A 27,365-nucleotide genomic window follows, 5' to 3' on the forward strand; every position below is an offset into this window, starting at 1 on the left:
AATTAGTAATAATAACTCTCTAAAATGAATTAATTAAAAAAAAATTGCTTAATATTTAATTCAACCATCTCATTCAACACTCATTTATAAGTTTCAAATTATCATTAATTCAAAAAAAAAAATGTGATTTTATAAAAAGATTTCTTTTAATAATCATGTATTACTTATTTAATACATAAATACTTTTTTGATATGATGTCTGTGACAAATGATGTTTGAGTAGTATGTATGTGAAAAATGTGCATACTGCATTTATGTACTAATGGTTAACGCAAGATTGTGTAGCCATGTCAAAAAACTAATGGAAATTTTTATCATTGCTTTGATATCATGCATTGCCAATTGGCCAAAACATTTTTTATTGGGATGTTAGTCTATCCCAAAATTTTTTGAAATCCCACAATAGTGGCCTATTTATCTAGGCACGGCAGCCAATGTGGCCTTTGGGCCAAATACATCATACCCTCTCTTATCTAAGGCTGTCAAAACGGCTCGTTGTTCGCGAACAGCTGGTGTTCGGCTCGTTAAGAAGCTCGTGTTCGGCTCGTTAATTTTGTTCGATAAGTTAACGATCCGAACACAAACTAAGATGTGTTCGTTCGTGTTCGGCTCGTTTTGGCTAGAAATTTCGTGTTCGGCTCATTTTGGCTCGAAATACTACTAATCAATTATATATATATCTTTGATGAGTAGTATTTTTAAAAAAAATTATTGACTACAAGGCTACAAAGATTTATAATCAATTAAAAGTATTAATAAAGAAAATAGAATAAAAATTATTAATTTAGATTCAAATAATATTTTAAATCTTGTCCCAATCCTTAACATCTTATGGCTATGTGATTAGGGTTGTCAAAACGATTTTTTTGTTCGTGAACGGCTCATGTTCGGCTCACTAAGCAAATGAGCCGAACACAAACACAATTTTTGAGCTCGAAATATAAACAAGCCGAACACGAGCTGAGCATGTACACCCCTACTCTTATCAGCTCAAACTTTTGATGGTCCAAGTTTGGCATATATATATATATTTATATATATATATATATATATAGTATGGTAAAACTTATCCCATATATTTTATATTACTCATCTATCTTTTTTTTTAAATATTCAACTAGCCCATCATCCGCCTTTTTCATCTTTATATATCATATTCATAAAAGTTAAAATCCACATGGAATCTCAATTATTTAAGGATATGGATGAATAATGTAAGAGGCATGAGGATAAATAATCTTATATTTTTATGAATTAGTAGTCTCGCATTATTTCTCTAATTCCCTATTTCATTTTTATAAAATTTAAATCAATCTAAATTCTCATTTATTTAAAGAGATGATTGAATGATATAAGATGTATATATATATAATAGAAGAAAAATGTTTTACTTCTGAATTGATTTAGATTTGCATTTAAAAAACTGGTATCATATGAGTTACTTTATGATATGAGGATCAATCAAACTCGTCTTGCATTAGACTTGTCTTCCCCATGACCAAATATAAATACGATGCTTCACTAACAGAAAGTGTTTCAGCTTGAAGGCCTTTTGCTAAGAAATAGGAGAACAATCTCTCATGGAAATAAGATATTTCAATATAAAAGTTGTTCAATTATATATCGGTGCAAAATTTGTTATTTTTAAGCTTAAAGTGTGGGGAGGATGAAGAATTAGATTTGAACATAATTAGTCTGGCATTAATCAACTTTATCTTTTACAAGATGAATCAATTTAGCAGTCACATAGCTAGTTATTGTCATAAATTCGTGCATTGATAGCTTTATCCTTGCCTATATATTTCTAGTAGAGATCTTTGGTTGCTTATATGGTCTTGTTGGAAATCCATATATTTAAAACAAGTATGCCTTTATGAAAGATTGATCCTCTCTTAAAAAGCTTTTGTCTTAAATATCACACCTAGAGGTCATTATAGTATTAGTTGCCATAAAAGGCAAAGATAGTGGTGGAGGGGAAAAAGGAGAAGAAAAGCATGTTATGTCATCAAAACTCTCCTCACTAACCATGATCATGCAAGGATACATTTCCCAAAGACAATCGAATCAGCCCACCTTCTCTTTCTCCTAATGTGTCATTGCTTTTCTCCTTTTTTTAATTTTCTTCTTTGTTTTTTTCCTTTATCACAGTATGCCACTTCCTCTTTAACGGACCCCAAGAGAATGGAGGGCTGGTTATTGCAAGGTTTTGAAACTTGCCTTCACTTGCAGCACGAGAGAGATAGAGAGAAGTAAAGCTAAAGCTAGGCATTCAAAATGAAAACGTAAGGGTTTGAAAAAGAAAAGGGTGAAAGTAAGAGGAGTAGAATAACAATAATCATTCAGGATAAGAAGAGGGAGGGAGATCTAAAACAAAGGGAAAGATGGTCAAAATCATTCCTCGAAGACTACTTCTAACATCAACTTTATCGAAACTCACCAGTTTTCCTTTACTTTTGAACCCATTTGCGGATAAACTCAAATTAAAGGAAGCTTCCCTCTGTTAAAAAAACAAATGTTGTACTCAAGAGATTAATGATTTGTATTCTATTTGTCTCTATGCTCTACTAATGCATATACACACGAGAACATGAGCATATACATCTGTGTAGGCATTTGTTGTATGTGTTTGTATGAATTGAAATCCTTACATGTTGGGTTGGGGGTTTGATGATGTTTTTTTTTTTGGGGGGGGAATAAGGAATATTCACATGTTCAGATGAGATTAGGATGCATTTTCATTATTCCATTCTATTTTAACATAGGACAACAATAAGGCACCTGGTTCTTGTCGCTTTCATTTGTGGACCGCATATCAATAAGCTCATCTGTTAAAGAAAATCACGAATAAAAAAAAGATAAGAATTTGATTGTCCAAATGGGTATCAATTCTAGTGGTAGTGTGCAACTCAACTTCACATCAGCAGGGAAGTCATGGCATCTACAACTTGCAATACTCGGGGGCGGTACATCCGCATATAACGACTAGCTAGCTATGCCGTGCTAAGTCTCTTTTGAGTTTAAGTAAGAATGATACATGGAAATAATTTCTACAAATTGTTGGTGCAAGAGCTTCAAGTTCAGTTAGTAAATCTTTATGATGAAACAGTAAAAGAGAGGGTGAAATTCAATAGAGAAAATGAGAGATGAATGATGGAAAAGGTCAGAATAGATGAGTGTGTTAGACTATCACTAGGCTGTGCCTGCCACAAACTCTAGTTTAGGGGTTATCTGGCAACGGATTTAGAGCAAGATTTTACGTAGATGTAGGTTAAATCTTGCCAGGTGGTCATTTTGGGTAAAAGAAAGCCGCGGATTTAATAAACCTGGATTTCACCGTTTTCGGCCGTAAATCCTGGATTTACTAAATCCCAAAAATCGGTAGATTTACAATATTTATAGGATTTGAAAGAAGAGTTATTCACTTTGTTTTACTTACCAAATAATTATGCTAAATTTATAGTATTTAATAAATCCATTGCAAAAAAGTTTTCTGGTTCAAACCATTTAGAATTTAGTAAATCCAAATTTATGAGATTTACTAAATCCTAATAACTTAAATGTCATCTTTTCCCATACAGCTCCTTAGTATGTTTGTTTAAAGCTACTTAATTACCAAAAAAATTTGAACTTAGACTACAATGAAACATGAAAACTAATAATTTTCCTTCCTCGCTTTAATTGAATGATTATGGCTTAATAATCTTAAATAATTTCCATCAACCTTCAAAAAAACATTTAAGTGATGGAGTTAATTCTTTTCAAGTGCCCCATTCCACTTGGAAAAATGCCTAAGCTGGTTCTTAGCACCTTACGTTAAAAAAACAAAAAAATAATAATAATGATGTGATTAATCAAATTAGTATACTATTATATGAAGTTGGCAAATACAGGAACCATTCTCCCCATCCTACCAACTCATTTAGAGCTGGAATTTCCTTACTTAAAATGATGTTTCATGGCTTTAAACAAATTCCATAGATTAGGAAAACATGGAAATCAGGGGTGTGTTTGAACTTCTTATAATGATTATTCACATGCACTAGATCATTACCCCCATTCATTGATGTATAAAAAGATGTAGCATGGCCCTCGATACCCTCCATAATTTTTCCTATCCTTGGCATACTTCTCAATGCCCTTTATCCTCTTTACCTCCCTTTTGGCTTTATGCGATTCCATTGTTCAGGTAGAGTGCAGTAAAAAAAAAAAAAGATGGGAACAGCACCATATTTCGAACCCACTCTTGATTCTCAATAATAGAGTTTTGTGCAACTATAAAAGCTACTCAATTCCCTACTTTCACCACACAATCAAACCAAACTACAGGCTTTGATAGCCTTCCATACACTACAGCATTCATATCTGGTGAGCATTCTACTCTACCCTTCTCCATGGTCTTTATTCAGCTATTGTTCAATCATAAACCAGAACTATCACTTGGTCTTACTGAACTTGGCATGTAGCTTCATATAATAATTGTTAAACTACATCTCTTTCAGCTGTTATTCTGCTATCACTCTTCAGGCTTCTCATTTAAGATTTTTATTATAATTTCAATGTGTTAGGGTGCTTTAAGATGAACAGGAAGCCAGGAGACTGGAACTGCAGGTCATGCCACAGCAGGAGGGACTCATGCCAGCGCTGCGGTGACCCACGGTCAGGCGGCGGCGACCGCACCGATTACGGTAGCTTTGGTGGTGGCCGCGGTGGCTCTTCCTTTGTATTCAGTACTGGTTCTGATGTTAGACCCGGTGACTGGTATTGCCAGTGTGGTGCTCATAACTTTGCGAGTCGCTCTAGTTGCTTCAAATGTGGTGGGTTCAAGGAGGACACTTCAGTTGGCATTGGAAACTTGGATGGTGGTGATGCGCCACGCCCACGAGGTTATGGTTTTGGCGGCGGTGGTGGCGGTGGCAGTGGCCGTTCCGGATGGAAATCCGGTGACTGGATTTGCACTAGGTGTGTTTCTTCCTCATGTTCTTGTTATTTGACTAAGGTGAACACCAGTTGGATTGGGCTAATAATTCTGTTTATATATGTTCAGGTCTGGTTGCAATGAGCATAACTTTGCAAGCAGAATGGAATGCTTTCGATGCAATGCGCCTCGTGATTCTGGTGACTGATCTTCTCCTCTAAGAAATTATTTTTACAATTGAAATCTGTGTTCATAAACCATTACTATAAAATTCCCTGTAAGAATTCCTTATGCATTTTTCTTTCTATTTACTTTGAATAGTTTTTTCAGTAATTGCATCCTTTAATACCAATTTGGTTTGTGTGTTTCAGGCACTGAAGTGTGAGATTATAACCAGAGAAGCGAAGAGAAGAGAAGGGAAGATAGCAGTTCTTTGACTCCAGCACTAGTTTTGCCCTCCAGCCATCTGTTGTATTTTCTTTTTATTGTTGGTTTTAAAGCTCTCTAATGAAACAATGGCTCCTGCCATTTTTCACAACAGAGTGCTCATTCTGAGTTTTTTTGTTTGCTTTAAAAGTTGTGCTCTCCTCTATTAACTGCCAATCTCTTGTAGTGCTTATGTTTTTTTTTTTTAATTTTTCTTTCTATTAGAAGTACCTCAAAAGTGTCTTTGTTTGCCTTGAAAGGATCTTTGTAGCTTCTCAGCATAACATCTCCTATAAAGTTTTAAATTCCCATTTTATCATCAGATCATATAGTTGTTTTCTGCATGTTTGGTGGCAGTAGAAAATTACATGCAAACTCCTGCAATCTTCCACAAGGGACTAAATTTATCTTGGAAAGTTACTTCTTAGAGTATAATTTCAAGATTTACACATAAACAACTTCTCAACAGTATTTTCTTAACTTGAATACTTAAATTCAATATTATAATTTTTTTTGTGGGTTTTACACACATACCAAACAAGTCTTATGTATTGACGTATTGAATACTTACACATTCATATTTACAAATATTTTACGTACGATCAAAATTATCCCCATCGTTATCTTTTTCTTATGACAGCAATGGGTGATAAATGTAAATATCAGACTTTGGGACTTACATATGTAAATTCATAAGAATTGTGAGGAATGTGTGTAAATTCCTTTTTTTTTTGCATTATTGAAGATAAGTATTTATTATATTGTTACATCTCTGGACTCATTTTATTGCTAGTAAACATGAAACATCATTTAAGAAAAGAAATTATCTTTCAGAATTCTGCACAAAAATCTGAAAAATTTTAAAGCAATATTAGTATCTCAACAACATGCCTCCAAGAATCAAATAATTTCTCTCTTTCAAAAAAATGCACATCTCTGGACTCATTTTATTGCTAGTAAACATGACACATCATTTAAGAAAACAAATTATCTTTCAGAATTCTGTACAAAAATCTGAAAAATTTTAAAGCAATATTAATATCTCAACAACATGCCTCCAGGAATCAAATAATTTCTCTCTTTCAAAAAAATGTTTCCAGCTCCAATCAATCATGTGAGACTACAGAAACAAACAATCGATAAAATTTGTTGATTTCAGGGGAATCTTTTTTGCTTAAAACGGCTTTTGAAAGGCTTGTTGTGCTGAGCTTTTGTCATATCCTAGCTGGTAATCTGATCAAACCAAAAAGCCTCACGTTCTAAGCTCTAAAAAAATCACAAATCAGTCCTTAGAAAATCTGGCTTTTAGTTAACTAACCTTTATTTTTAAAACTTCACCATTTTATTTTGGGGCTCTTGTGTACCCCCACATTGCTCACAAGCATTCAGGCTGATTCAGCATTTCTATTATTTTAAACTTCAGAATATGAACAATATTTTAGTTTCTCTGTCAGCCAATAAAACAAGAATGAATTAAAATCAATGCTGCATTTAAAGAGTGACAATAGTGAAGGGGCTTGTAAGAGCAGACAGCTTGCTGGCTGGAATAAAATTAAAGAAGTTTATGTTGTCAATTAAGATTGTCTAGAAAGATTAGTCATTGCTGATATATCTTTTTTTCTTAATATGAAAGAAAAGTTATGTTTATCAATCCCTCCTTGCATCCTATAATAACATGAGTTTTATGTATTTGTGCATTTTAGGAAATAGGTCTTTACATATGTACCAACTCATTCCTCTGTATTAAAGGATCAACCACCTAAACTTTACTTTTTATGTATTGATCATATGATTCCTATGTTTTTAGCATAGGTTGGGTGATATGTATGTAAAAATTGAAGTATAGATGGTTTATATGTTAATACATAGGAATTGGGTATGTGATAAGTAGATGAATCTTCCTAGCAAATAATATAAATCATAGTTTAGCCTCTAAGAAAATTTATCATCTGATTGATAATGGTTTATTTTAAGGGAGGTATATCTTATGACTATGAGGCGTATCTCTTCTAATTATCTTCATGAATGATGAAGTTATTAGTAGCTTATTTTATAAATAAGAGATCTCAAAATGTATTTATTTATTTCAATGTCCCTTAACAGAGTACGAATTTATAATCTTACTATTATATGTTATTTTATGATGGAGAATTGTGGGGTGTGTTTTCTTCAAAGATAGCACTCAACACGTGTCCTCCTTATATGTATCTCCATCTGTACCATCTTCATATTCACGTACCGTGGTGTAGGTCTCCCTCATCTCAACCTTCAAGTACTCCAATGAAGCCAAGCATAGCTCTAGTTTTTCGATAATCACCACCTTTGTCAACATGACCATGGAATTTTGAGTTGTATGTATCTTCTCCAAGAATACTTGCCAGATCTAATTCTGCAAATGTTTGTAGAGTGATTCATGTATTTCCATAGCAAAGCGATGTGTTGATTATTCCTCTCAAAAACTTGAGAATCCACTTCACTATCTCCCCATGATGTTTTCTTGAATTACCCATATACTTATTGACTACTCTCACTGCATACGCAAAATCTGATTTAGTACAAATCGTAACATACATCAAACTTCCAACTAATGAAGCACATGAAGTTCTTCCCATCTATACTTGCTCAGCTTCAAACTTAGGAGATTGCTCGTTAGAGCTTGAAGTGACTACCTAAGAGGGTGCAAACTGGTTTTGCCTCACACATGTTGAACATCTATAAAATTTTCTCAACATACTCTATCTGAGACAACTTCAATATACCAGTAGTCATGTCCCTGTTAATTCTCATCCCGAGGATTTTTCTTTGTTAAACCAAAATTTTTCATCTCGAACTCAATTGATAAGTGTTCTTTTTAGTTCCTAATTTACTCTAAATATGCCCCTACAATAAGCATGTCATTCACATATAAAAGGAGCAAGATATAACAATTATTGAAGTATTTGATGAAGCAGTAATAATCGGTCTGGCACTTCATGTACCCACATCTGACATGACCTATTAAACCTCTTGTACCACTATCTGAGGGCTTGCTTCAAGCCATAGAGACTCTTCTTCAACCTAACTAAAACCGTGTAATCTTGTGGCAGCACCATGTATAATTTCTCCTCTAAATCTTCATTTTTTTGTTTTGACTCTGCAAACTATATTTTATTATCAATGACAAGCACCCACTCTCTTAAATTTTCAAGTTGAGTGTCCTCTTTAAGGCACTCTGGTTCATAACTATCAGTTGGTAATAAATTGTGTAACAAAAGAAAATACAATTGTACCGGTTATATCACTCTATCAGATCTTCTTACTTTAATAGCAGCTAACTAAGAAACTCCATGTGCTCCATCTGATTGAGTACATATTTTTTCTTCACCCTCCTAATCAACATACTTGGACTATTTAGAAGTAACTATTGAGTATCCTGAGTTCTAACATTGTCCTTGTACATCTCTATTTCAAGTGATATCTCTGCTCTTGATAAATTTATGATTATGATTGTTCCTAAAATTATTCTCAAACTCATCTAAGTCATATACATAAAGGTACATTTGACATATTTCAAGTCAAGCTTGCTCTTGGACCCTATATCGACATGCACATATGCATAACACCCAATTAATTTTAAAAGAGATAGGTTTACCTTCTTGGCACTCCGGGCTTCTCCAGGTAAGCCCTCCTTCAGAGATACTGATGGATAATGTTTCATATAGACATATGTATTTACTGCTTTAGTCTAAAACTATTTTAACAAGCCTGGATGTGGTCTCATATTCCTAGCACGCTCTGTGATTATTTTCGTATGCTCAGCTAATCCATTCTGATGTGAAGTTATTGGGATAGTAAACTCAAGTTTGGTCCCCTCAATAGCATAAAAATTCCTAAATTTTTTATCATGATACACCCATCATTTGCTCTGATACACTTTTACTTCAAGTATATCTCATTTTCTATCATAGCCTTCCACATCTTAAATACTACGTATATGCTTAATTTTTGCTTTAAGATAAACTCATACATTTTTTGTGTGATCATTAATAAATAAGACAAATAAGTGGGAACCTTCAATGATTTATACTAGAGAAGAACTCCATACATCAATATACACTAACTCCAGTTTCTTTGACTCACCATTAACCCACTTTTAAGAAAAAAACTTTCTTTTGCTTGTGAAATATACAATCTTTACAGAAATCCAAATCTATTAATTTTAAACCCTGAAGTTTATTTTGTGAAAGTAGGGGCCTTGCTCATATGGCCAAGCCTACGGTTTCATAGACTTGCATCCACCTTGGTTCTAGTCATACTAATGAAATTTGTTGTTTCTTTGATCAGGTGAAGAGTGCCTTTAATGCTGCCCCAAGCCATCATCATTGTCATTTGGTCATCTTTCACAAATCACCGGTGAAAGTAGTCACAAACCCTGACTTTGACATCTGTCTCACATAGATGAGATTTCTCTTCAAACTTAGAAATGTATAACTTTAGTAAGCTTCTAGTGTTTGGCAATTCGATATCCACATCACCCTTTTCTCCAATACTGCACAACTTACTGCCTCCCAAATAAAACTTTTGTAGATCACTTTGAGTGATTTCTAAATACCTTCTAGTTGGGGTGTATGTGAAAAGAGATATTTGAATCTATTATCTACGATTTAACAATGACTAGGGATAAATAATACAAGGGGTCACCTTGGATTTCTACTATAGAGGCATTTATAAAGTGATTCACTTTATTTCCTCTACTACTAGCCTTCTTTAGAGCTTTATAATCCTGCTTGAAATACTCTTTCTTTTTGCAGTTCCAACATTCTTCACTACCATTTCCTTTGTTTGACGGAGTTTCTTATTTTGGACTTGAATTTATCTTTGCCTATATTCCTGTCCAGATTCATTCTCTATTTTTAGCATTCAATATTGAACATGAAGATTCACAATTCATTATCTTTCTGTGAACTTCTTTATTCAACACCAACCTCGTGATATCATCAAATTTCAACTTTATATTCCCTGAAAGGTTACTCGCCGTTATGGCCAATTCTCCGGCAATGAAGACATAATTAATAGTACTCTGACCTCATCATTAAATATGATCCTTATATAACATAATTGGATTGTTACAGTGATAAAATTGTTCAAGTGTTCAGGCATCAAACTGTCTTCTATCATCATTTTTTTTTTTAATAACCTCTTCATAAAAATAAAAAAAAATCTTATTTGAAGTAGAAGGTTTTTTATACATATTTGATAGTGTTGTCATGGATCCACCATGATTTTCTCATTCACAAATTTACATAGTTTACATAAAGCTCCTTGAACAAAATATTTTCTATAAATTAAGATATCTTTTTTATAAAAAATGCCCAAGTCTTCTTAGGTTTACCTCCACCTTTCTTAATATAAGTCAAATCTAAAACATCTATTTTCCTAACCAGATCATCAAATAGTCAATGTTTAATGTGATTAAACCATCTAGGAAACTCTATCTAATTTTGTCTACTATTCACCTAAGCATTTTTATGGATACATTCATTTTGCATTGTCTTTAAGTTTCAAGCCACTTATTCACCTAAAAATTTTCATCTCAACAACACTTAACTTAGTTTTATGCTTCTTTTTTAATGGCTAACATTTTGTGTCATAAAGCGTTGCAGGTCTCACCTCCATCTTATAAAATTTTTGTATAAGTATAAGCGATGCTTTTCGATCACACAACAGGTCTGATACATTCCTCCACTTCAACCAAGCCACTTGAATTCTACTATTAACATCCTCATCTATATCACTATAACTTTGAACAATATACCTGAGATGTTTAAAATGTTCACACCTTTTAATGATTTGACCACCCATAGTTAGCAAATCTACCATTAAATGTAGTACTACTAAAATTAAATTCCATATATTCAGTTTTAGATCTACTCAAACAAAGGCCTTTAAACTCTAATGTAGAACTCTTAAATTTAAGTTTTTTTTCTAAACTCTTTCTTTAGTCATATCCATAAGAAAGATATCATCAGGAAAAAGCATACACCAAGGTACATCATCCTTTAAATGTCTAATAAGAGAATGCATAACTAAAGCAAAAAAGATATGCACTTAAAGCTGATCCTTGATGTAATTTAAGTGAAATAGGAAAATACTTGGCCAATCCTCCTTCTGTTTGAACACAGGTAACATCTTTATTATACTTTTCTTTAATGACTTAAATGCAACTCATATCAACATATTTCTTTTCTATAACTCTGCAAAGAACTTTTCTTGGACCTTATTGTAAGTTTTTTCTAAATCAATAAAAATCATATGTAGATCCTCCTTAATCTCTCTGTAATTTTTTTATCAAACCTCTCAATAAATGTATAGCTTCTATAATAAAGTTACTCGGTATAAATTCAAATTGATTATGAGAAATTTTTGTATCATGTGTTAACATATGTTCAAGTGCTCTCTCCCATAATTTTAATACACGACACATTAAATTGATTCCTTTATAACTTGCATGCTCTTGTGCATCCCCTTTTTTCTTAAAAATGGGAAACAAAATACTCTTTCTACACCTTTCAGGCATATTTTTAGTTTTTAAAATAATATTAAAGAGTCTAGTAAGCCAAGAAACTCTCAAACCTCCTAAATATTTTCACACTTCAGTTGGAATATGAGCATGCCCTACTTATTTTCCACCCTTTATATTTTGTAAAGCTATGTCAAACTCTCTTTTACAAATATGATGGTGCAAATAAAATATTTTATTAATATTATTAACAATATTAGTTTATATGTATATTTTTACCCTCTTTAGTATATCATCTATTACAAAGATCACTAAAAGTAAAATTTTTTTAGCGTCAAAAATTATTTTCTTAGACTCCAAGCGGGATACTTTATATTTTTTTCAGTTATCTAAACTTTTACATTTAAACTAATTTTATAATGAAAATTCTTATATTTTATTTTTTCTAACACATTATTATTCAACCATCAATTATTTTTATTTTTAAAAATTTTTCTTTTGATTTTTCAAGTACATCTTCTGTCACTTGTTTAATAGTGTCTATTATGTTATCCCACAAAGACTTAGCTTCCTCATGAACATCTTAAATCGTGAAATCTTGAAGTTTGCTCATAAAAATAAATTTATTTGTTTTTTAGGTGCCCCCATCAAAATTATGACAGCACTTCATTATGTTCTTACCTTCTAACTCCTCATCTTAAAATCTAGAATTAATAATCATTGTTTGAGTGCTTAAATTTTTAGTTAGAGCGACCTAGTAGTCTATACATTTTCATCACTCTCTTTTTTCTCATAATAAGATAATAAATTTGTATTTTATTAGATTCATTCTTTGAAGTAATAATATGTTCATCTCTTTTCTTAAAGAAAGTATTAATAATAACAAAATCATAAGGTAAAGCAAGATCTCATATGATTTTTCCTTCTTCATCAATCACCCCAAAATTATAGTCCTCATGAATATTTCAAAAATATTTTATCACTATACTAACATGTCCATTCAAATCTCCTCCAATAAAATTCTCTGTTCAAGATGTATCATTTGTATTAATTCTACTTGATCTTCCAAAAATTCCTTTTGAACCTATATATAAATCTACTTAAGGAGCATAAGTACTTATAACTTTAAAAATTTTAGTATCAATAATAATCTTTAGGGCTATAATACTATCTCTAATCTATTAATTTTTACAATTTTATCTTTCAAACTCTTATCCATAATTACACATATATCATTTATAGTCGACTCCTGACTGGATATCAAAGTTTAAAATCAAAATTATCAATATCCTAACTTTTTCTCCAACCCATTTAGTTTCTTAAATGCATAAGATATTTATTTTCCTATGAACCATAAAATCTACCAATTACATTAATTTATGTGTGAGAGTATCTATATTCTAATATCTTATCCTAATATTAGTTCATGGACGAACTTTTTTTCCCACATCAGTTAATAATGTGGAAATCCTTACTTTTTTGACACTACACTCAGACGCCAATTTAGCATCCATTGCATACCTTTTATTGTATTTAGTCCATACAACATGTTTTTTCCAATGAACGCTCTAATATTTATAAAATGATTTAAAGGATTTATGTCATGATTTTTTGACAAAAAATTTATAATGGTTGATGACTGTCTAACGCAACCATCCACTTTTTGCATCAAGGATTTTAATCAAAATTCGCTACCAAAGTTCAAAATTTTCTCCAACCTTTTTTATATTGATCTTTTCCTCAGGCTGCTTCATAAAATGAACTCTCTTAATCTCTAAAAGAAAAGGAAGAGAACTTCTTTCCATACCTCTTTATCCTTCTCCCTCAAACTCTTATAAAAAACTTCAACAGAGGAAGTTCTTCAGCTCTCTTTAAAGATCTCTCCCTATAAGCAACCCCACCATTCATCTCCGACACTATTAACCTCTTATGACTAAGAAAAACTCAATTTTTATGCCTCCTAAACTCTCTCTCTCTCTCTCTTCATGTTTATTGGTTGTTTTTAAAATGAAGGGAAAAATCCCTATTGGTTAGCTGCAAAAATTCCTCTTAATTTGGGCAGTTTTGTTACGACATTGTATTATAGTGCTATGAAGCTAGGCCTAGAAAACAGAAACCAAGAGCAATACATTGCAACACCGCTTAAGAGCACCAATGCACTCAGGTCTAATTCCTCAATGTTAGGTCAGGGTGACAAGCCTGGTTGTAGTGTTCAGTGCGACACATCATTTCCTTCAAGGTAGTCATACTTTATATGAAAGTTTTAGCCTATTTACATTCACATAAACATGAGAATGGTCTAGGAATTTTTATAAAGTTTCTACCATATAATTTGTATATAAAAAGGAAGCCAACAATCATAATTATAATCCTTATCACTTTTATATCCTACCCAGGTAACGCATATGTTAGAAAACTTGAGTGTCACTATTGAAAATATTAGGTATATAAAAAAATATAAAAATTAAAATTAAAAAAGTTTTGCATGTTAGCTTAGTACACTATTACACGCATTATATCATGTATATATTAGGATAGGTTCAAATTAGAGTGGCTAGTGCCTTGATGCTATAGTTGTGGGTTGTGATGCCTTCACTCTGATTAAAACTTTAGAGTTTAGTGCCTCCACCTAGGTGACATCATGGTGCTAGCCAATCAAGTTTATCTTAATGCATGCATCTGTTTTATCACACCAAAATAAATGGTTTGACTTAATCAAGCCTCATGTTCATTACACTATGTGTTAAGATGATATGATGCCATTGCGTTGTATGGGTAGTAGCACCTTGACACTATAATTCTAGCACTTCAAAGTTGGCGAATTAGCACCACGATGCCTTATTTCTTCACTCATGCCCTTCTACTATTTAATTATTACATCACATAAGCATGGCATTAAGTATTATATTATTATTTGTTAGGTGCCCAAATATGTTCAAGCTTATAGCTTGAACATTTTTTTGTCATCACTTTGCTTGTAGTGGTGAGACCACATATCACTTACGAATAAGGTCTAGGGAGAGTCAACACTTAAATTGCAAGGCATGAGTAGAACCAGGAATTGTCATCTAAGTGTGATATGTTAGTGATCATTATCTGTGAGCTTATCTTTTTGGGTAATAAGAAGAAAATATTATAACCATATCTTTTACAATTGTTCTAAGAATATAGATAGTTAAGGATATGCTATATTATATGCCTAGAAAAATTTTATTTTTATCTTATAATTATATTCATGTATGTATATTTCATAAAATATATTTTCAAAACTATTGGATCAGATGAAAAATCTTAGTTTTTTTAGATCTTTAGGTTGGTGTCATAATTGGTAACCCCTTCAAATATATGAGTATGCATTTAGCCACACATATCTGCACAACTTAGATGTTGTGATGGACACACCCATAGATGTTTGTTAATGTATGGTGTAATTAGGATTTTTCACATGTGTGACCATTGTGATGTGGTTTTTTTTATTGGTTGTACATTTTATGCTCTCTTTTCTTTTATCTATTAACTAAGTGTGAGATGTGTGCATTGGATTAGGAGTATATATGCAATCATATATATGGAGTCATGTCAATAATTGAGTGTTGATAAATAAAGAAAAAGTAACATACTTTATGAAGGTGCTTTCAAGCTTAACCCTTATGCCCAACAAGATTCATCATCTGTTACATGTTTTCTTCATATCGATAAATACTGACATTTATTTTCTAGGCTCGAGTGTAACTTACTATGTACTTTTTGAGTTTAAGCACTATTTGTATTGGAAATAAGGTATATGCATCAAGACATTAGTGATTGAAAACTAACAAATAAATAATCCTAGATCCCTTAACATAATCCTTACTCTTAATATAATGCATGGATTATTGTTATTATAGAACCCTTGGTGTTGAAACATATTCAAAAAATTATTAATAAGTGCTATTGTTTTCAGTTTTTCACTAATTTGAGTAATAAAATATGGTTGTTTTGTAGAAATGAGATTCCTTGTTTTGATATCAGGGACAATGAGCAGTTCCTTCATTTGAGCTTCTCTTTTTGGGAAACTAGTGGCCTGGCCACTTTTATCCATGCAGGTTGTTCAGCAGTGGCTAGAAATGACTTTTGGTGTCATCTGCTAGATATCAATAGTCATATAAGTTCCTTTTGGTTTGTGGGGGGAGATTTTAATTGTGTGGCTTCCCCTAATGAAATGAAGGGGGGTAGATTACCAGACTTAAATCTAATTAGTTCCTTTAATGACAATATTAAGAAAGCTGGGCTATTTAATTTAAGGTTTCTTGGCCTCAAATTTACTTGGAGGATAGGGAATGTTTGGGAAAGATTAGATAGAATTTTGGTCAATTATATTTGGCTGAATGAGTTCCTTCATACTTCAGTGCAACATCTGACTATGTGTGGTTCAGACCATAGACCTATTTTGATTACAACTGTTGTCTCTTCTAAAGAATAGGTCTTCTTTCAGGTACTTGAATATGTGATCCTTACATAGTGACTTTCTCAATCAAGTTTCTTTAGCTTGGAAAGGTTACAATCATCAAAATCCTTGGATCAAGCTCTGGTTACTTCACAAGAAGGTGGGAAAATAGCTGTCACAATGGAATTCGAGTGTCTTTGGAAATGTTAATGCTAAAGTCAAGGTAGCTGAAGACTCTGTGCTTAAGTGGGAGCATCTACTTGAAATGAATCATGTGGTGGGTACTGAATTATTTAGAGAAGAGGTAATGGAAGCCATTTCAATGCAAGAGGATTTCTATGCACAGAAAGTTTCAAAGGTTAAATTTTGTGAGGGGGACAGGAATTCTAAATTTTTCCATGCTTGTATTAACTACAGGAGAAGAAGCAATACTATTCATAAGATTCTTGATAAGAATGGGGTTTGGCTTCATAATGCCAATTGTATTGCCTCTAGTGCTGTGAATTATTTTAAGGAAATGTCTACCCAACCTCTTTTGGAAAAGGATCCTATCCAGAATGGTATTTTTGGGAAGGAGTTTTGAATTTACTAAAACTTTGAATCTTGCTGCTATCCCTGATGAGAAAGAAATTTGGGAGGCTTTATCCTCAATTGATAGTTCTAAAGTGGTTGGGCCTGATGGCTTCACAACTGATTTTTATAAGAAAGCTTGGAGTATAATTAAGAGGGATATCATGATGGCTATACAAAGTTTCTTTTGGGGTTGTGACCTACCTAAGTATTTCACTTCATCTACTATCACCTTAATTCCTAGGGATAAAGCTAAGTTTAAATGGAAAAACTTCAGACCCATTAGCCTGACTTCTATAATTTCAAAGGTCATTAGCAAATTAATTGCAAGTAGATTACAACCTCACCTCAGCCACATCATTAGTGAAAATCAAACTACCATTGTTCAAGGTAGAAGCATAGTGGACACTGTTCTTTTAGCTCAGGAGCTGGTTTTGGATCTGGACAGACAGTCAGAGGGAGTAATATAATCTTCAAATTGGATATCCAGAAAACATATGACACTATTAGATGGGACTTTATTGATGAGGTTCTCACTGCTAGAGGCTTCTCTCCTTCTTTTATCTCTATTATTGGTAGATGGTTGTCTAACAATTATCAATCAGTATTTGTTAATGGATGTTCTCATGGGTTCTTCAGTGCTTCCATAGGCATTAAGCAAGGTGATCCCCTTTCTCCTTAACTCTTTATTCTAGCTCTTGATTATCTTTCTAGATTGTTAAATCAGGTTGTTGTTGAAGAACCGCATTCCCTTTACAGTCACAGATCTAATATGCTTATTAATCACCTTGCTTTTGCTGATGATATTATTATATTTTCTAAAGCTATTAAGCCTGCTGTTAGATCTATATTTAAATGCTTAGAACATTTCCAAAGAAGCTCTGACATGGTTTTGAATATCCAGAAATGTGTAGTTGTTCTTAGTCAGAAGGTTAAGCCTGTTATGAAGAATTGGATTTCTAATTTCACTAGTTTTAGTGTTCGTCAATTTCCAATCAAATATCTAGGTGCTTTGCTTATTAAAGGTAGAGCAAAATAAGTTCAATTTGATCATATTGTGGAAAGAATTCAAGACAAACTCCAATGCTGGGTCAACTCTTATTTGTCAAATGGTAGAAGAGTTACTCTTCTCAAAAGTGTCCTATCCTCTCTACCTGCTTATTTCTTGCAAATGACAGTACTGAAGAAATCTACACATAAGAGTCTGAATAAACTTTTTAATAGGTTCTTGTGGTCTTGACAAAGGAAGCAATTACATTAGACTAGCTGGAGTAAGGCATATAAGGCTACAAAACTTGAGGGCCTAGGCTTCAAAAGCTTTCATCATCTTATACATGTTAATCTTTGCAAAATTTGGATAAGGTTTAGATCACAAGACTCCTTCTGATCTAGATTTATGATGGGCAAATATTGCAGACACATCCACCCCAGTCAAGTTGAAAGGAAAATGGGTGATTATATTATTTGGGCCAAGATGCTAAAAATTAGGGAGGAGGCTGAAAAGCTTTTCTTTTGGGAAGTGGGGAAGGGTAAAGTTAATTTATGGCTAGATAATTGGCTTCTGGATGGGAATATGGGGGCCATGTTGGTGTGTTTTTTGTAAACAGGAAGAGGAATATGTATATCACATATTCTTCAAATGCTCCACTATGCAACTGATTTGGGAGAATTTCTTAAGTCAGGCTTTATTATCAGTTCTGAATCTGTCCTGGGAGAACTTTTATAAGTGCTGGCAAGACTGGCAGGATAGAAAACTATTTTTGGTGCCTTGCATTGTGGCTTAGTTTGTTTGGATGGCTAGGAACAAAATGAAGTATGAGGAGGCTGAGGTTGGGGTGAAGAATGTGGCTAATCTGTGTATTGCTTATGTACGTAAACTTATTAAGTTTTAGCATTTCCCTCCGATTTTCTCTCAGGATATTCAAAACAACTCCAACCCTATTAAGCCTATACTGGTGAAGAGGTTATCTCTACGACAAGGATGGGTCAAGGTTAATATTGAGGGCAGTTTTCTTCATCCCCATGCTGGCATGGGTGGTGTCTTTAGGGATTATAGAGGTGTTTGTTTGCTCTACTTCCAATCTTCTACCTTTGCCAAAGACCCATTAGAAGCTAAAATTTTGCCTTTATATTTGGCCCTCCTCCTTGCCAATAAACTTGGTATTCATCACCTCTGGGTGGAATCAAATTCTAGTACATTAGTGAATATTATGAATGGAGCAACTGACAGACCTTGGCTCCTAATATACTTAATCAAGGAAATTCAGCATATGAGGGATGGTTTTCAACTTTTTGTCTCCCATATACATAGAGAAGGTAATAGGCCTGCAAATTGGCTCTCTCGAATGGGACTCCACAGTAATCATCCTCTTATTAGCAAATCCTTTAATCCTTCTTTGTAATTACTTTTGGAAGGGAATCTGATACGCCTACCTTATGTTAGAACTAAGTTTTCATAGGTTTTTTCAAAGGGCCCATCCTGCTTCTTATAAAGGGTTCCCTTGGTTTCTTTATATCCTTTTGGTTTTTCTTTCCTTTAATATAGTTGGAGCAGTGCTCCTTCCATATATATATATATATATATTTAAGAGATTATCATGGAGATGCATCACCGAAATAATAAGTAGTATAGTAGTTGTGTAACCATCATCAAGCTCAACTACGTAAAATAACAGAAATAACTTTTGGTATTTAGAAAGAGATGTTCCAGGTTCATGCAATAATTTTCTCAGGCTGACATTATGATTATGTGGAGTGTTTCATAATTATATTGGTCATTAACATGTATGAACTATATTTTAACAAGCCTCAAACTAAAATATAACAGGCGTGTTAGGTGAGATGGTAGTAGATGATGAAACTGTAATATGCATGCCAATTGGGGAGATGATTCAAAAAGATGTTTTGAGACATAAAACTATCACTAATATGCACTCATATGATGTTAACCTCATTTCTTTTAAAATATTTTTATCATTAATCTATAACCTAACCATTATTTTGATTGTGAGCAATGAATAAAAAATGCCCCACAACTTGATCATTTAATCACATTTTTAGGCAATGAAATAAGGTTGGGGTTAAACTTTTTTTTTTCTTTAATGTAACATGTCTCAATTTCATCATAACAAATTCTTAACAAACTTAAATCCTGAAATAAATAGCCAAATAGTTTGCCAGAATTTAATTGCTATAATGCCAAGCAGATTTTGGATAAAACCGTCTCAAATTTTAAATAAAAATTCATACTAATGAAATTAATTGTTATTTTCGTATTGCTTGCACAACTTTTGATCTAAAGTAATGAGTTTATCACTTAAAGCAACCATAAAACCAAAGAAACGTATGTGGCAGCTCACCAACTCTTGCTATGTGGCACATATACATACCGAAGCAACCATTAAACCAAATGGAAATACTGAAGAAACCATAAAACCAAAGCAATCATCATAGCAATATCACTGATACCATGAGCTAGGCCCATATTTGGCAGATACAGACAGCCATTTCCCCAAAAGCATGCAAAAAAAACCACAATTCTTGCAAAGAAAAGGCCTCAGCTACCCATCATATTCACAACAAAGGCATCACCAAACCTGTTGATCGAACACAGGGGCAAAAAAATTCCAACGCGGTGGCGAAATAATTTGAAACCAGTAACGAATCCAATGTTAAAACAAGCTCAAATGCTCAAGCTAGAAGCTATTAACATATTTTTTATGCAATCCTTGTGAGTCTTTGATGGTATTTACCAACTCTTGCTAACCATCACTCAACCATCAACCATAGCATTATCATTGATATCATGAGCTAGAACCATTTGTGGCACATACTAACAGCCATTTCCCCAAAAGCATGCTAAAAAAGAACCACAATTCCTGCAAGGAAAAGGCCTCAACTACCCATCATTTCCAGAAAAAAAGCATCACTAAACCCGATAGATCAAACACAGGGGAGAAAAATTACAACAAGGTGGCGAATTAATTCGAAACCAATAACAAATCTAACCCTAAAGAATCCCAAACGCATGAATTCAAAAACAACAAAGACCGCTATATAACAGAGATTCAACAAATGCATTAACCGTAACTTACAGAGAGTAACCGGAACATCAAGTGAAAGAGAGCGGAGAAGGGCAGGCGAGTGAGGCGCTGATGAGGGAGAACGAGAGAGAGCGATAACTTACAGCGAGAGGAGAAGGGCAGAGGAGGCGTGGGTATGGGAATTCGATCGCAGAGCTAGGGCAAAAAAAGCGAGATCGGGTACGGGAGCGAGGGGCTAGAGGTAAGCTCGAACAGAACGCGGACCGCGTGGTGTATCCCGCGGCCGCGATTTATAAAGGATTGGATGCACGTTTTTTTACCACCGACCAAACCCAACAAGCGCAACAAACATGCCTTCGACTTTTTCAAAACTCAAAAATTAGTTGTCTCAAACACCTCTGCTGATAATTAATTTATTAAGATAATTTGATAATTTACAAATTATCAGAATAAGTTATTTTGTAATTTAAGGATCTGTTTGGGGCAGCTACAGCTTATCCAGCTTCTGTTGATATGCTGATAATTAATTTATTAAGATAATTTGATAATTTATAAATTATCAGAATAAGTTAATTTGTAATTTAAGGGTCTGTTTGGGGCAGTTACAGCTTATCCAGCTTCTGCTGATATGATCCTGATAATCTGTTGATGGACAGCTGATCTGAATAAACCCTGATAATCTGTTGATGGGCAGCTGATCCGAATAAATTAGTTGGTTGTTTGGTTTGTGCGTTTGGAAAACAGTTTATTCTGGATAAATGATCAATCTGTTCGTGTTCTGGATAAGTTGTTTAGCTATTTGTTTTATACATTTTGTAAACAGCTTATTCGCAGATTTTTTTTGTTGAATGAATAATCTATCACGCAGAATTTATTATTTTCTCAAATTTCACAAGATGAAAATGCAAAAAATTTGAATAATATTTATATAACTCAAAAGTTCCGATTACATCAAATAAGCACAGTAACATATATGAAAGTGAAGTACACATTCACACACTAATATGGATTATAATATACCCAAAAAAAAAAATAACATGTTAAAATTACAAGAAAATAAATGACAATATTGACTTTAAAATGTAAAAGCACATCACGACGAATGTTGCCCGATTCTGATACATCAAAACCCCGAGCAAACTCATCCGACTGGGATATCATAGAAACGGAAGTACTCGAACCACATGTGGTGGTCTCCCGTTGTGGTACTTTCGAACTCCGAGCAGCTGTGTCCAATTTGGATATCGTAGAAATAGTTGCACTGTCAGTCCACCTGAAGAATTTACAGTCTTCTGGTCTGTATCCCCACTACGGACACCTATTGAATTGCTGCTCGTAGCTATGTCTGTCGTGACGTGAGTAGCAATGACGGTTGCCCACATCGACACATCACTTGCCCAGACTTCCCTGAATACCTCGAGCTTACCGTCCTGCAATTATTATAAAAAGAGTATATCAGTCAAAAAAAAGGGAATAAAGAAAACTCAACTTACCAAAGTGTAGAAGCAATGGTTGTCGACAACAAAGTTCTTTAGCCATCCAAGGTGCTCCACTGTTATCTCAATAAAATTAATAGACATAAAAAAGTATAAAAACTTGTTTCTCAATCCTATTGCATAGGCATGTGCATCATAAGGCTTGTCAAGTGCATCAAAAGGCTAAAGACATCTCTTTTACTAATCCAAATCAATCAAGTAGCCAGAATTTTGTCACTCACCAACAACTAGTGCTTAAAAAGGAATATGAGACCAATGCAGCAAACCAACAGCTAATAACCATTTTATTCCATGCATTTCCAAGGTTCCTCCTGCAACTATAATAAATGAAGAGTAATGTATGGGAGCAGCAATCTATAACCATTATAATAACTCATCTATTTGAAGTAGCTTGGACGGCCTTTATAATAACTCATCTATTTGAAGCAACTATAACCATCTCAACTATTATAAATAAATCATAGCACTCCTTCAATTACCATTATAATAACTCAGACCAATCTGGGAGATGCAACCAATGGCATCATTTAACATGAAGAGTAGAAACATTATACATATTAAAAACATTGAATGCAGAATAATTGCAAGAACTGAATTTTTGAGAACAATTTCAAGCTTGGTTAATAGGAAATCCAACTTCCTCGGATTCAAAATAAATGCAGATAAACAGTGCTTCATTTCTAATACTCTATTTAACACCACCTAAAATAATAGAAGGCAGCTAGACAAGCACCAAAAAGGAAATATGGAAATCCATTAAAATGCTAAAATAAAACAGTTGTTCCACTCATAACCCAACAACTATTACATAAGAATTGAGTGGCGTATATGAAAATTGCCCCTATAGCTATGTAACTGCAGGTGAATATAGAATTACCCCTGCAATTAACCTCATTCCATGTTATGATAATGTATGTGTGATACAAAAAAAAGGTGAATTGAGTAACAAGCCTCCCATTCGCACTGATATTTTTATTGTCCAATGCAAATTGATTCAGCTCTGCAAACAAACATTAAAATGAGCTGCTTAATTCACTATAGTTGCCATATATAACAGCCATACATAACAGTCATACACCAGTATATATAAACATAAATTCCAAGAAATTTATCCTTAGCAGCGGTTGCCCTTAAAGTATAGGGTCATCCAAGCTACTATAAACATCAAGACCAATTGAAATAAAAGTCATTCATGTCAATCAGACAAGCCACTATAATAGTTGTTAAGATAATGCCCAGCACTGTATTACACCGCAATAATATAACTGTTAATATAATGTCCATCATTGTATTACACCGAAATAATATAACTGCTAAGATAATTGTTGAATGTCAAGCAATGACACAATATCTAGTATGGCTGCTTTACAAACAAGATAATATAAATCACAATTTAGTTCATGCCACCATATAAAATTAGTACTTATTTTATGCCACCAATTCATGCCACAATTTATAAATCATAGTTGAACGGCAACAAGTATAATTAGCCACAATTTATACTTCATGCCACCAATTCACAATTTATACTTCATGCCACCAATTAAAAACATCACTTTCATTTCATGCCACAAAATCACAATTTATACTTCATGCCAACAATTAAAAAAAAAGTACTTATTAGCAGTCGTGCATTGAAAACAAATGCAGCTTACAGGGGTACCAAATGCAAATAACAAAAATAGCAGTATAGTACAAATATAGTGCAAATATAATAACCCAGAAATGAAGGTTATGCCAAACCAATAACAACATAGGGTCAACCCATATAAATCAGCAGTTCTGAACATTTCCTAACAATGGAACATAGAATAAAATGGAATCGAACAATTCCAAGAAACCAAAAAATAACATAACCCATAAAACATAACATCGTAGTTGTTGCTCCAAATATAATTGAGCTGTGGAAACCATTCGACAATGTGTGGACATCCCTAAAGAAACATGAAACATAACCCAGAAAACTGTAAAAAACTTCAATGATGAATGACTGATATCATCTGTTATTTTTTCTCTTAAAGTCGTCATCTCTGATGCTCCTTCACCCTCTAGAGTGCATGCATCATGTGAATCCAAAACTTCGTGTGGCATTGTACGTCCCACATAGTATTCGAATGTTTCAGGTGGGATTTGCACTGAATCATCTTCTAGAACGGCGAACTCCTCATCCGATCTAAAATGGTGGCGTCGGATGCAGTGTCATTGTGCCAACAACTATTTGTACCTGCTTTAGAAAAAAAGTAAACCGACATATCTTGTAATATGACCCACTTCTTCTTCCACACTCCGACCACTCTTTCAATTACGCCGCAAGAGTGTCTTTTATTAAATAACTCTTTCTTGCCTCGTGCTACACCACTAGATCTTTCAAAATCAGGAATGTGGTACTTTGTATCTGGATAGGGCTTTAGACATCTCCTCTGTAATGGATATCCGGTGTCAACCAAATAGTATTTACTCAGAGGTGGGCACGGAAATCAATGTCTCAAGGTTCTAGTAACGTACTTGAAAACACGATTATCGTAGGCACTTCCTTTCCATCCAGTCATTACAAAGATAAAACACATGTTAAAATCACACAAGACAATAACATTTTGTGTGGGGTCGCTGCACCGACCGGTGTACGCAACTTTATCCGTATTAGATAGTCGTGCATCGACGTGTGTTCCATCAATAGCTCTAATACAGTCCTGGAGTTGTAGTTAAATTTTTTTTAATCTTTCATGTAATAAAAGTAGACGTATGAATGTAATAATCAAGGTAGACATTAAAAAATGACATGTACCGAGGGTCATTTGCAATTTGCGAAGGAATTGAATGGAACGTTAGATCCTCGGGCTTCACTACCTTATGTGCCAAACTCACCAGAAAATTCAAACCAACTGAGAAATATCGGCTATTGGTTTTTGATGAATGTTGGAATCGCTCCATAGCCCATCTGATTGATTCATTTTGAGATAAAATGTATAGAGTTATTGTAAAAAATTTAGTCTTTTTAAAATTGATTTTATAGAAATTATTATAGAAAAATTATTTGTTCGGACTCTGGACGTAGCTCTACATACGGACTCCCAGTAATATATCGTCATGTGTGTTATATCTGACCCACCTAAAAAAATATTAAAGTGAAATGCAGACTCTGCAATAAACTCGAAATAACCCCAAAATAACATCTACAGTTCTAATTTATTAAACCCGAAATAATATATTGGAGTTTATTTCGAGGTTATTTTTGAATTATTTCAGGGTTATTGAAGAGATGTTCATATATTACATTTGAATAATTCAAAAATAACCTAAAAATAAATAAAAAATAATATTGATAATATAACACACATGACGGCATATGTGAGCACTCCCCACAAAAAATTCTCTCAGTTATTAAGTGATTTTGATCGAAAGGCTGAAATAAATAATTTTGCGATCTAAATTCTAAACGCATATGTGAGAGAGGGATATTAAATTTATTCCGGCTCAATAAAGAGAGCTCCGAAAAGCAAGGATGGTTCCGCCTAAATGTTGCTGGTCCTGAAACTGGATGTGAGTTTCCCTCAACCAAATGTCGATGGCGAAGCAAACCAGAAATTTCTGCTTGCCCCTTCATCGTCTCTGTCTCTCCTTCTTTTTCACTGGGAGTCGGCCTCCTCCGTCTCGTTCTATTTCACCTCCACGGTTCCAAATCCCTGCTTCCTACTTGGCCAAGAAAACAAATGGACGGTTTGTGGTTTAGATTTGCCCTTGCTGTGTTAATTTCGTCTGCGATAGCAGCCAGAGCATTCCGGCGGAAGTCTGTAGACCTGTCTGGAGTGATGGCGGGGATACCAGTTATGGTCATCCATACGGTGGCGGGATACAGGTGATGGATTTATCGCCTTTTTTGTAATTGGATAGCTTTCTGTTTAATTAATAAGCTTCTCGTCTCTGATTTTGTGCGTTGGTGAAATGAAGATTTGCGGTGCTGCTTCTGGTTTTCTTTTTCACTTCTTCGAAGCTTACGCGGATTGGAGAGGAGAAGAAGAGAGAGACGGATGCTGAGTTTAAGGAAGGAGGTCAGCGTAACTGGTGAGATGCCATTTATTATTTTGCTCTTTTCTGATTCTTATCTTTTGCTGGGCATGTTTTAACGAAGATTGTATTTTGGGGCTGTTTACTCCCGTCTTAAGACTTGTTTTTTATTGAATTTTTTGCTTCCAAGTTGGATTTGTATTTCCTTTCATGTGCCATTTCTGTTATGATGCTGAAGGGGATCTTATATCGAACAGAAAATAAAACTTATTTTATTTTTATTTTTGTTTCAAGCTGGTGCTCAGTCTAACGTTGTTTAAGCTTCAAACTTCTTATGCGTGCTCTTATGTACCTTGATGCTGCTAGAAAAATAACGTTGCACGAAAATTCAACGCACACCTAGATAAAAGAAAAGAACTGTAATGGCAGCAAAAGTTTGTACGTAGAAAATCCACAATGAGAAAAAATCATGGGATCTGGTCTAGTTGAAGAAATTCACTATAAACTGGATATTACGTGGACAGTCTCTGGTTCCACAGGCGAGAAAGGGCTGAACACTCTTCAGAGTTACAACGCCGGCGCACGAATAAACTTATTGTAAGAAGTGGGTGGTCAATAGCATTTTGTAGAGGCCAGTAGGCGATGATAAAAGACGGTTTGCGGTGGTCGACTGCAGTCGGAGGTGGTCTACGGCGGTCGGTTGCGGTCGAAAGTGATTGACGACGATCGTCATTGGTCGACGGTGACTGGAGTGATGTTGGACTCCAGCTCCTCAAAACTTCAAGCTCTTATCTCTCATGAGAGGGGTGAAGCTTTATTTATAGTGTTCTGAGTGCAATCAATGCAAGAATATGAAACACTTTCATCGGACAGTCCGGAGAGCTTCCTTCGATCAGACGATATTTAATGAACATTCGAGTGTCTTAACGATGTCAGAATTGAGGAATTTTGGACTCGCTGGATTCTTCTTGTCGAGACGTTCGAT

The 27,365-nt window shown here is 34.0% G+C and overlaps 2 protein-coding genes and 1 long non-coding RNA gene across 3 annotated transcripts in view; 2 read left to right on the top strand and 1 right to left on the bottom strand.

Annotated features, from left to right (window-relative positions):
• The first annotated feature begins 4,120 nt into the window (after nucleotides 1-4,120).
• On the top strand, nucleotides 4,121-5,491 carry LOC110023101 (RNA-binding protein cabeza-like). Its single transcript, XM_020722331.1, has 4 exons — nucleotides 4,121-4,365; nucleotides 4,566-4,959; nucleotides 5,045-5,115; nucleotides 5,287-5,491. Exons 2-4 carry the CDS (start codon nucleotides 4,577-4,579, stop codon nucleotides 5,298-5,300), a joined length of 468 nt encoding a protein of 155 aa, XP_020577990.1. The 5' UTR covers nucleotides 4,121-4,365; nucleotides 4,566-4,576; the 3' UTR covers nucleotides 5,301-5,491.
• Nucleotides 5,492-20,236: 14,745 nt separating this feature from the next.
• On the bottom strand, nucleotides 20,237-21,156 carry LOC110023115. The gene is made up of 2 exons (XR_002293846.1): nucleotides 20,931-21,156; nucleotides 20,237-20,714 (listed from the first exon to the last, which is right to left on the bottom strand). It is a non-coding gene; the product is annotated as an uncharacterized LOC110023115 (long non-coding RNA).
• Nucleotides 21,157-25,833: 4,677 nt separating this feature from the next.
• Nucleotides 25,834-27,365, top strand: part of LOC110023086 (protein PGR-like) — a 44,861-nt gene continuing 43,329 nt past the window's right edge. Inside the window, exons 1-2 of the mRNA XM_020722310.1 lie at nucleotides 25,834-26,231; nucleotides 26,324-26,437. Coding sequence (XP_020577969.1) covers nucleotides 26,086-26,231; nucleotides 26,324-26,437 — 260 coding nt within the window. The 5' untranslated portion in view covers nucleotides 25,834-26,085. The remainder of the gene's footprint in view (nucleotides 26,232-26,323; nucleotides 26,438-27,365) is intronic.

This window comes from Phalaenopsis equestris, unplaced genomic scaffold, assembly GCF_001263595.1.
Source record: "Phalaenopsis equestris unplaced genomic scaffold, ASM126359v1 Scaffold000210, whole genome shotgun sequence".
Lineage (NCBI taxonomy): Eukaryota > Viridiplantae > Streptophyta > Magnoliopsida > Asparagales > Orchidaceae > Phalaenopsis > Phalaenopsis equestris.

Coding starts and splice junctions, on each gene's coding strand:
- LOC110023101 (XM_020722331.1), top strand. CDS start 4,577: ATGAACAGGAAGCCAGGAGACTGGAACTGCAGGTCATGCCACAGCAGG. Junction 4,960..5,044: donor GGTGACTGGATTTGCACTAG/GTGTGTTTCTTC, acceptor ATATATGTTCAG/GTCTGGTTGCAATGAGCATA.